Source organism: Ammospiza nelsoni, chromosome Z (assembly GCF_027579445.1).
Source record: "Ammospiza nelsoni isolate bAmmNel1 chromosome Z, bAmmNel1.pri, whole genome shotgun sequence".
Taxonomy (NCBI): domain Eukaryota; kingdom Metazoa; phylum Chordata; class Aves; order Passeriformes; family Passerellidae; genus Ammospiza; species Ammospiza nelsoni.
In genome coordinates, this window is record NC_080669.1 from 70,369,227 (window position 1) to 70,381,626 (window position 12,400).

The following is a 12,400-nucleotide window of genomic DNA, read 5'->3' on the forward strand; positions in this document are numbered from 1 at the left end:
TGCCTATGGTCCTCCCTAAAATTGTAATGTGGTGAAACTTTTTCCACCGCCTATGAAAATGTCCAGATTTCTACAAAAAGCAAGCATCAGGGAAAACATCAAATCAACAATTACTTAATTTATTACAGAAGCAAAATTTACTGTTATGGGAAACAAAAATAAATTTAATCACTGAAAAACCCATAGATGCTGCTTAAATGAAATACTAAATGTCAGCTTGCAAAGCTAGTTACGCTTTTGCACAGAAAATCTACCCATTAAGATGTTAGACATACAATATGCATCCCTGTCTTTCTAATTAATACGACAATTCTAACAGTTACATCACACTGATACTAATTTCACAAATGCAAGCTGACCACTTACTGTTTACAGTGAAGATTTGACCTTGCAACATTGAACTTAAAAATCCAATTCAGTGTAGTAGCTCATATGTTACATACATGCATTGTGTTAAAACAGGGTAACAGAGAATAAATTTCTACCAATTTTAGTAAGATAATCATCATAAATATTACTTCAAAATACTGGTGGTCAACTTCAATCAGCACACGCTCAATCCCCTGCTTATGTGCTTACAAACTGAGGGTAGCAGAGATGGTATTACAGATAGCACTGGTGTAATTCAAAAGCATCTTTGCATCCCTCATTTATTATAATGATGATCAGGGTTTGGAAGCTTCTTATCAGAACTAGTCCCAGAACAGCGATAATTCTGCTGTAAATATGCATGATGAAAATTACAGGACTTACAGAAATGTTTCTACATTCTACCCAAGTTTCCCAACAACCAAAACAAACACCAAGATGTAGAAATAAAACCAAGCAAAAACCGAATACAAAGCAAGACAAGCAACAGCACCCACTTCCTATGATGCCACACAGTCCCCTTTTCCCAAATTTCATCCTGGTTAGCTCACTCTTAAGGGTGCCAGTGCTGTATTTTGCTTTGCCACCTTTGTTAGAATCCCACAGAATTTTTGAACTTTTATTTCCAGAAAGTAGCTGGCTTAGATTCATTTACTGCACATAATGACTGGGGAGACTGATGAAAATGAGTACAATGCCACGACAGAGGCTCTTGGAGAAGCAAATTACTTTAACACATTACTTTAAATACATAACTTTAAGCAATGATTTAGCAGACCATATTCTGTCTTCTTATTTATGATTATTGTTGAAGGTATCAAAAATCCACATAGTTTCTGAAGCCTAGAATTTTCATAGCAGAGGAATCTGTGATTTGCTGGGAATCTTTTCAGCCCTCAATAGATGGGAGAAGATTGAAATGCTCTGGAGATGAGTCTTCTTTATTTTTTTAATGAAAGGCTGTATAATATATTTTCTGTATGGCTGCAGCAGCTGTCAGGAAGAGCATCTCAGTTCAGCTCTATTATGGGAGAAGCAATACCCCATCCCATGGCATTGAGATACACTGAGGGGCTAGTACTGATTGACAGCTTGTCACCATGACGTCTTATTCCATCTCTGTTATGGAGAAAATTAATGTCACACCACCAGCCTCATGACTCGCTGTCATCTTAGAACTGCTCACCTTTTATCAATGCTCTAAATAACATTTCAAGCCCATCGTCTCACAGTGGACAATCTGGTCAAGGGACATTAAATCGGATGACTGTGAAATGTCATAATAAAAATGGAATGCTAACAACTTCTCTAAACTAGCTCCTCTGGTTTTTAAACTGTGACAAGGGGGACCATGAGTTCAGCATACCAGTTCTGAAAAGGTCATACAATCTCTCTTGGTCTGTACCCATTAATGTGCCCCCCTCCTCACCCCGAAAGGAATTAATCTTTTCAGACAATCGTGGTAAAATAATGGTTCAAACAGTAATGCCTATTTAATTTGTAAGGCTCTGATGTTCAGCTACAAATGGTTAAGTGACAGTAATAGAGTCATTTTCTAAGGCTATTTGATCTGATGGCAAGGTCAGCTCATTAACTGTTTTTGGCTGTAGAAAGGGTGCAAAATATATTTCTCAAATAGAAGCTAGATTTTTTTAAGAGGAAATAAATCCAAAAAAACACCCACTCAATAGGGAACTCTACATCTTGCTAATTACACATGTTGTCTTTGTATTAGTTCTGAAGTGCAGGAATGAACACCGAAGTAAAATTTAACATCAGTGAAAATAAACTACTGGAATTAAGTTAATCCTGGTAATTTCTTTCTTCTGATAGTATTTTTATAGAAACAGTAGAATTTATCAAAAAAGTATGTGAATGCCACAATTTTCAGAAACACATAATGAGAAACTCATACCTCTGCAATATGAACATCTTTCTATAATTTAAATGTTTTCAAATGCATACACCACTGTAAACGTATCCTTATATTTACAAGGAAACATATCCTTGTATACAGGAAACAGGAATAAACCAGATCAATCTTATGCCACATAATTATGCTTTACACTGGGGACAAAAAATTGAGGATTTAGGAACAATTATTAACAGTACAGTCGCAACACATTTCTATTATAGCAGTATATTTCTATACTGCTACTGAAATAATCAAAACCATCAGTATCACTTGTCTGCCATATCATCACACAGAATAAGCCACAGAAATATGTTACTGTTCCTGTTGGTAGCAGGAACTATGGCACCTCAAAAACATATCCATCAAAAAATTATTCTACTTATAGACATCTATTTTGACAACCACAGACTGTCTTGGTGGATTCCAAAATGTACAGTAACTCTCTTAATTGTAATTATTTTTCAGAGATGGCGGACAATACCTTAGCCTTCAATTCATTTTGGAATATTATATTTAGCTTCACTAAGTCACCTCTATTAAATTGTGTTTATCATAATAACACTACTGGTGTATGAGTTGTACAAGCATTAGCAGACAGCTGATTCAGTGGAGATAGACAGAATAAATTTGCTGAAGCACACATCCTGCTAATCTGTTTGAAGAATATTGTACAGCATTAGTACTAGGACTTCATGTTATCTGCACAGCCTGATAAGGTACATCTTTATTAAATTCAGTTATTGAAAGGATGTCCGTCATGGAATAGGAATATTTTAAAATCTCAAAAATAAATTAAGCAGCCTCTTTGATAGTCAGAGGTTGGTTTAATGGCTGAGTGTCTAGAGAAGCCCTTCTAAACACCTGGCAGCATTGTACAATAAAAGCTTTGTAATTGCAAGTGGAAATAGCATTTTTTTTCTTTCTTTCTTCATGTGCAGTGAGACAGTTACTTTTAGTGATTTAGGTATTAGCAAATGCTGGAGTAAGAGCTCCCCTCTCTGTTGCTTTCATAAAATTACAAAGATTCTGTGTAATGTAAGGATGCTGGGAAATTAAAATAATCTCCTTCAGAATATTTTAAAATGGAAACATTGTTTGAAATTATTATTTTTATGTGCTTCAATCTCTAATATTAAGACAAAAAATAAGTTTTCTTGCCCTTTAACAGATGATCCCAAAAAAACCCTGAAAACCATTAGCACATCAAATTATTTGGCATAAACAATCAGTAGAAACTGCTGAGTTGCTGAATGATCCCTTAGCCACTTTGTACTTGGTAAAAATCATCTGCAAGGCTGTAAAATTACTTTCATTATGTGACACCTTATCAAACCGTTCAACTACCATGTAAAAAATAACATCATTGTACGAAGAGCATTTGTAACCTTCTTGATGTTACCTGTTCTGTCTGTTACTATTTGTATATTAATAACTAGTTTAAATGATTGTTATTGGCTAGGTGTGATTAGAACAGAAGAGATATTTTTAGATTTTTTCCCCTTACTATAGTTATTTTTTATACAAGCCAACATTTTGCTAACAAAGGATGAAAGAAAACTTCATACATATCTCTTCAGAATCTCCTCTCGCTCCTTCTGGTCCTCCAGGGAGTTGATGGAGAGGTCAGAGATAGTGACTGCAGCTGAGGCTGTGAGAGTGACCAGCAACACCAGGTATCCCTCTCCCTCCTCTAGCGGCACCTCCAGCTTGTGCGTTTGCTCTTTACTCAGGGTAGACAGGTCAATCTGGCACCTAGAAACATACATTCTCCATCAGCATGTGGTTTTTCTCACACCAAACAAGAGCACATTGGCTCCCTTGTATTCAAATGGACAAAAAATGCAAGTAAGCAGAAACTCCTGCCCAGCTTCTGAAAAAAAAATTTAATTTCTCTTTAGCTTTAACCCATGTCCTTTGGTTTTTTTTTTTTTTTTCAGAGCTACACAAACAGTTTTGAAATGAAAAATCAATATTAATAAGAATGTAAAGACATTAGAGACAAGGTTTAACTAATATGCCTTACTCAAATGCAGTTAAAGGAAATTTTTAAAAATCCAGCTCAGAGGCAACTTTTACTTTTAATTACACCTCGTATACATGGAAAATGTAAGTTTTCACCTAACAATAGTAAAAGAGTTTTCACCTAACAATAGTAAAAATCCCTTTCTAAAAACTAGAATTCTACATGGATTTAATTGTGATGGCATAAAGACTGAGCATAGAAAAACTCAACCTCTGCAATTCCTGAAAGGCTCAGCTCTCATGCAGTAAGCTGTGTGTGGGTCAAATCCTCATGCTGGCACCCATGGTAACATCTGATGCCACAACCCCCTATATAATAAAACCTCTCTGGCTGTAATGAGCAGGGACTGCATATAACTGTGCAGAGTGTGTGCAGAGTGGCTGAATCAAATCTGCCCTGCTTGATCCCCTTCTGAGTAACTCTGGCTGTACCATACACTGAACTAATGAAGAACGATTCCATGCATGCCAGACAGTAGAAACAGCTTTGCAACAGCTTTAGAAATTTAAGGTACAGAAAGGAAAAAAAGTATCCCTGCTACCCAAGAGCTGAGTAAAAGTATCTCTGCAACCCAATAATATCTTTGCATCAATTAGTCTGTGCATAGCTTAAATGTTGTAATACTTTAATTTGTACAATGCACAAGTCTCAACTTTCCTAGATTGCAACTCTGAACATGTATTGAAATTCATTGTCTGTGTCAAGTGTAATGCCAGTTTGTATTGGACAGGAATTTCTGTGAAAAAGCACTATTCAGAATCCATATAGCATCCCAAAATGAGTTTTGCCAACTTTTTGCTCTAAATAAAACCACCAATACTACTGAAATAAAACAAATGTATATATCCTATGTGTAGGTTAGCCACTCTACACTCTACTTTCAACAGCGATTATTTACTGTCACAAGCATATGTACTATATGCCACTAATTCATTAAACTAAACATCAAGCAAACTCTTTTCATAAGATGTCAAGTGATTTTGAAGACAAAGACAATATCATCACTGCAGGGCCAATAAACTAAGAAAGACATGAAAATATGGCCATTTAAGGATAGGAAATAGCCAACTATGAGAATAAAAGCAGCTTCATAAAATGAGTATTGTGCTATCACAGGCAGATCAGATTTACTACAGGAAAACTGTCTTTTGTTTTTTCAGAGACATTTACTACCCGCGGTACAGCCCATGTTAACTAGTGCAAAGCTCATACAATAACAAGGTTCAATTATCTTACAATAAAAAAAATTCTAACTCATGTAGCATTCTGAGCTTAATGGTTTTTTTCTCCTTTGAACTCTTTGGATAATAGGGAGTGAGAAATTAAATTAGCAATAGTAAGGAAAAATAAAGCTGTTGCTATCAGTGCAGGCTGATAGTCAAAACAAGCTTCATACATGTACATAAACAGTCAAATTCTTATTTAGGATGCAGTGGGAAATTTAAAGCCCTCCTTAAGACAACAAATATTGTAATTAAACATTCAAAGCTGTAGCAGGTTAAAATACCTCCAGTATTAAATATTCTTCAATAATTTATTTCAAAAGAGATACCCCTCAAAAATAGGATTCAGCAACAATATTGAGTTTTCAACCAATAAACATTTAAAGAACCAGTCTAAACTCCCTTAAAATCAGTAAAAGACTCAGAAAGTCAGTATGACACTAATGGAGAAATAATCCACCCCTCACTCAAAAATAGGCAACAAAAGACAAAATAAGCAACAAAACCTACCCCATATATATCCATCAATAAAAAAAAGAGTGTAAAATTACAAGGTCTACATCAGGGCTACTAGATCTAATTTCTTCAATTCTTGAAGCTACAACATTTTAACAATATGAGTAGTCCCGTTTTTTTATTTTGGCTGAAAGAAGAGACTGGCAATTTGCTTTTACTTGTGCAGCTTTCCTAAAGAAATGAAATATTTCTAATACTATCACATCTAGAAGAGATTACCTGAGAAATATATATCTATCACCTGCTTGATAAATATTCATGAACAGGCCACTACCAGCTTATTATTTCCTAAAATCATACAAAGATAGGAAGCGATGTGGAAAATTTTTTCCAGTAAAAAACCTTAACTATTTTAAAGGAAAATTATTCTCTCAGGTACCCTCAGAAAATTTGATAAAAATGTAGGGTTATTCCATTAAGGACTGCCATCTTTGCACCTTAGAGAAGCCCAGGTTAAAAGCATCTTTATGCACACATGGTCAGGTGAAAGCAGATTTCTCATCATATGCCAGCTGCTCTGCCCTGGCCTTCAAGGAGATGCAGCTTACATGGGCCTAACTTGAAACTGCCCAGGTTCAAGGAGCACCCAGCACAAGGGGAGCCTATTTACAACATATGCACCTCAGTAAAATGGGAAGAGTTTCCAATCTACAGACACAGTAAGGAAAATTGCAATTTTTTCCCATTGATAGCTGATTTTTTTGTAATGATAAAAAATCAATTTTGTTTGATCTTGTGCCAAATTATCCTAAAAAAAGAAAAAAAATTGAATTATTTTTTGTTCATTCTTCTCTGTACTCATCAGATCTTTGTATGGGACCAAAAAAAGTGAAGGAAGTCTATTTTTTAAGGTATTACCTAAACACTAACCCTATCCAGAATAATCTTGACAGACTCTAACTGGACAACCATAGAACTCCTTTTTGTACTACATTTTTTTAGAAGGACTGAAGCTAACAAAATATTTCCAAAAGTAAGCATCTGTTTGGAAAGTATGTTTTCCAAATGTAAATATCTTTGGAAAGCTCAATCTGACAATGTCCTTTTATATTTTACTGAAATTATATTCAAGTATTCCAAGCTTTAAAGCTTTAGCAATGCTGACTTTTGCACCAGTTCAGATGTTCTCTAAAAAGACATTTGTTTCCTACAACTGTGTCTCCAGGGAGAACAAAGATGCTTTGAGGATGAAGGTGAAATTGTATGTTACCAGAAAGTGGTGTAGAATGAATGAGAAATTGTGTCCTGTATTTTCATATTGAGGATCATGAAAAATTACAGCCATTTTGAGAAGGCCATAAGCTGCATATGACCTGCAGCTGTCACACTGGAAACATGAGAAATTATTAACTTTGTATAATCCTGTTTCTTAAGGAATTATTATTTACATGGAACTGGTAAGGGCAAAGACTTTTTCCACCTGTAATGAGATCAGCCTAAAGAATTATTGAAAAAAAATCTGCTGTTAACTCCAAAGACAGATTTCCAAGCATGACTATGAATCACATTGCAGGTATCTGCAGTTTTTAGTGCAGTTTGAGTTCTTTTGTATCTTCCATGCTGTATGGCCCCTTCAGTGCACATGGGTTTCAGCACTTCAAGTGGTGAGCAGGAGCACTGGAACAATTTCTCTGGCTGGCTGGCCTTTTGGAAAGTGTCGTAGGGGCACAAATCCCACCTATCAGTTCTGCATGTGAACACTACCAGGCACCACGTGTAGCTGGATTTTCAGGACTTGAGAGATCAGAAGAAAGAAAAACCACAAAGTGCAACAAGCTCATGTGCCAAAGTTATCACAGATTAATTGCTCAAAAACAGGGTACAGCTCCCATGGAGGAAGATTTGAAGGTTCAAGGGGAATCTACCACTTGTCTGAAACTGTGTTCAATGTGTTAATCACACAAAATTTTAGAAATATATTTCAGATTTATTTTTAATTTGAATATATCTGGCCTTTGGTTCTTTTTATGCCTTTCCGTACCAGTTGAAAAACCCTTTAGTGTTTCATGTTTTCTTCTAGTGAAGGAACTCATACACTATAATCATATCTCTTCTTGATCTTCCTTTTGATATGCTAAGCACCTTCAGCTCCCTATACATTTCCTAGGAACATATCTCCTACAGCCCTCAAATGACTTTTTTGTAACTTTTCTGATCCAGTGAAATTCTCCTGCATCCTTTTTAAAGTGTGGAAGGCAGAACTATATGTAGTATTTTATTATCAGCATGTCTAACAGGTAAAAATCACCTCCCCTCTTTAGTTCTAACAGAACCTGGAATGTAAGACTGTGTTGGCACCCTGGTGAAATATTCTTGCTAATGAATGAATTACAAAGGTAGCAACATGACATAGAAGGCCTCTTAAAAGCCAGGTGGCCAGGCAAGTGAGAGACAGCAGATAGTGGAATCGTTTTCTCACATGACAAAATAAAGCATAAAAGAGGAACTGGCACAATCCTAAGTGATAGGGACAGAAAAGCACCACTTGGCTACAAACCAGGCAACTTAATTACCATCATGACTTGTTCAGGAACACAGATTTTTAACTCCACTGTGATCCAGGTCTATGCTGCTCCAAAGGATGCCAAGGAGAGGAAACTGCGTGATTCCACAATTAGAACTGAGCTGGACACACATCAGAGGCAGCAAGGCATGAACTGCTACAATTTGTGAGACTCCATACCCTTTATGAGCAGATTAAAATGTTCCAGTAAAACCAAGAAACAAAAGGAGAGGGGAAATTTTGCAAAGCACTAGCAGAAAATGACACATCTCAGAAACACTGAGTGTTGACTGCAGTAATGTGAATTTCTTAGAAGAATCGGAGCATGACATTTTTAACTGTAAAGATAATGAGAAAGAAATTAAATTATGGACTGCATATGATGTTTATGGTAAGTGGTTGATAGAGGTGTTAGATTGAAAATCAGGGAAGCTCCCAAAGGGGTAGGAGACAGTATCTCAGCTAAGTAGGACATTGACTAAGGATGAGAGTGGTGCTCAGCTGGGGAAGCTGGAGAGGATCCCTGGGCAGCTGGGAGAGGAGACCTCAGCAGGACTTGAAGAACAGGGCTGTCAGTTGCCATGTAGCAACACATGGAAGGCAGGAAAAAGCCCTGCAGTTTGGGGTAAGTCAGTCATGATAACAGAAATATGAGAGCTCTATGAAATACTATTTTACCAGTCACTAAGCAATGCCTGAATACAGAATTACTGTTTATTGCTTGCTGAAAGAAATACAGTCCATGCTACAATAACCTGCTGATGGATTTTGAAATGACAGATTAATTTTTTCCTAAGCATAGTTCTTCACTATAAAATTACAGATTTACTTTTGATATTGCACAGGCAGAAATTACTTACAATTGGTTTCTGATGTGATATTTCCTAGATTGTCCCCATGGCACAACCACATACTACAGACTGTTAGTTCTGTTACTGGAGCAATTTCTCTGCAGCAAAATTAACACTTTCATCTGCTAAATCAGTCTATTGTTTTGATAAATATTATGTCTCCCTACATAGTTCTTTCCTCACTAGTTGGCCCAAGAAATTTTGCAAGAGCTTTCACACAACTGCAATCTGTGCCTTTCATATATCGTCACAAAACCCTATTTGCACTCTTCACTGTTTTCTACACACTGTCATGCTCCTCATGTCTAAACTGGCCATTCCATATTTCCTTCTCCCTTCCTCTTATTTTGCCACTCTTCAAGAAGTAAACTTCCATATGTGAGAAGACAGAGGGTCAGAAGAAGGATTCATAAACAGCCCAGATTGCATGGAGCATTCTGTATCTCAGCATACGTTGGAGAATGCTATCAATTTTGTGTCAGAACATGACAATAACAACTGTCAGTAAGAGTCGTAAATAATAAAGTATCTGGTAAGAGAAAGTTACTGAAGATTTGTGTAAAAAACTGAAACTCTTTTGGCTTTCTAGCAGAACAGAAAGAACACTACTAACTCCACATTAGTAGAGTGAAGACGTGCTGAGATAGGAATAAATAAGCTATGGAATACCTAAAGGCAAAATTTTGAGACACAGTATTACATGTGTCTCCTTTTGACAACAATCAGAAATTGGCACAATTTGGCAACAATCAGACGGCTTGGCACATCACAGGATTTTTCAAAGGCAGACCTGGCAGTAGCATTTTTAGATTTTAATGCTTCAGACATAACCTTAATTTTACATCAAGAAATGCATCTGTAATTAATTGTTCTTTAGTCGTCACGTATAATCAACAAACAATTATACACACAGACTACTGGTTGTGTGCTCTTCGCTGTTTGCACAGAATTGCTGTGACTCATGTGCACAGAGTTCAAGTCAAAATTACAACAGCACATTGACCATTATGTTTACATTTTTTATATAATACATCTATTCAAAGTTCCACATGAACAAATTTTCAAACTGCAATGCAAAAACCACATTTGAAAGACCAGCATAATAAAGTACTATTTCTATTTCCAGAAGAAGCCATCTTGTTTACAGAGTTTTGAAAAATTGAGAAAACTTCAAGACTCTGCAACTTTAACATTAACATGGATTTCACAAACACTATTCAAAACCTTCTTCCTGGGCAACAGAAAATTGCCAATATTTCAATATAAATCACAGCCTCCACAACACCTCTAGAAAAAGATCTGGGAAGAAACACAGTAGCATATTTAGAGTCCTTCACCCAGCTTTACATGCATGTTGGACTATTCATATACAATTCAGTTCTCTATGATAATGCTCAGTCCCCCATAGCAAAATTACAAAAACATCAGTGAGGGAAGAAAAATCCCAAACCATAAATAATTTATCATTTTTTATTTTTAAAATAAAATCTCACTTTAATTTAGAAATTCGATATCATATTTCCATGCTTTCAGACCAATCAGAGAATCACAGCTTATGTACACCTGAAAACCACTCTATGGTTGTTTTACCACAAAAAAAGAGTAAACAGACAAGGCATAGCAGATTAGGTATTATAAACTTAAATAAGTAATTTTTAGTATTTTAACTTTTGTGTTTCATAACATGAATGCTCACAAAATCTATCTATTTGCATCAATATTTATGGGATTATGGGAAATCCCACTTTCCTATAGACAAAATTAATACACAGCCTTAATGAATTTGCTACATACAAGGTCTTCTCTTCTTAATTTGCATCAAATGGGAAAAAAGACAATAGTATCTATAAATACTTATGAAAATAGATATAGATGAAGTCAGCAGTAATTTCCTGGCACAAAATAAATGCAAAAGTCAATGTCATTTTAAAGATAAATGTGCACTTTTCCCTAACAATTAATAATGCTATAAATCCTGCTGCACTGGATTGCAAATAACTTCAGCTGGATAAAACTGCATGACATGGGATTTACTTATTCTCTATGTTCACAGAAACAACTTGTTCTCTGACAGCGCTCATTCTTGGCAATTTATTGCACCTGTCAGCAGCCCATTTGTTCAGATTAGTGCCATGCATAAAGGTGTAACAGTCATGAGGATTTATTAACTGATTATCGTAAAGGTGACAGTCAGAATTGCCTTCAAAAACATAAATGATAAGAAAGCTAAATAATTACATGATGATTAAAATCACCTTCATTTTATTCTTAGTATTACCTACATAAACTTAGTGCAGTACGTTTTTAATCACAGGAGCATACTGACTCAACATAGTACATAAATTATTTGCTCATAGCAAAAACGTGAATATTAAATATATTCACACTGAAAAATACTTACACATACATATTTCTACTTATCAGATGAAGCAATAACTAATGCCACTTATGCAAGTCTATACCTTTCTTTAAATGCAAGAAGATGGCCCATGTGGCTTTAGTTCCTGGTGCCTTCCATAAAAAGAACTCTAGACCTCATTTTTTGGTCCTGGAATGTTGATTGTTTTTTAAAAAACTGTATTCAGAAGGATGGGAGAATTTATCTCCTGTAAAATGCATCTCAGTTCTAGTCAAGTATAGTGTTTTCTCACATGAATCTGCACATGATTTGAAATATATTTTCCTCAAAGCTCTACATGAGGTCTTTTCCCAGGCTTTTGAAATACTGAAATACTGAAATAAACACTGAATTGGTTGTAAGGTTTGAGGCTTTTTAGAATATTCTGAGACGGAAGTTCACAAGGTGCTACAACCTTTAAACTCTCATGGAGAATGCACACAATTGAAATTCAAATGTATTTTATAAACAAAATGCTCCAAGTTAAGAACAGAAATCAACCAGTCAGCATTTCATTTCAGACACTACCATATTGAACATGCTGGGGCATCAAGATGAAGACAGAGTTGCATGCTACTTCTGTGACAGACGTCTCCTTTCAC

At 35.7% G+C, this 12,400-nt stretch overlaps 1 protein-coding gene across 2 annotated transcripts in view; it reads right to left on the reverse strand.

Moving 5' to 3' along the window:
* The window catches only part of MCTP1 (multiple C2 and transmembrane domain containing 1), a 216,180-nt gene that overhangs the window by 114,530 nt on the left and 89,250 nt on the right, over positions 1-12,400 (reverse strand). For both annotated transcript variants that reach the window (XM_059492828.1, XM_059492829.1), the window contains one exon: positions 3,850-4,036. In XM_059492828.1, the coding sequence (XP_059348811.1) occupies positions 3,850-4,036 (187 nt within the window). The remainder of the gene's footprint in view (positions 1-3,849; positions 4,037-12,400) is intronic.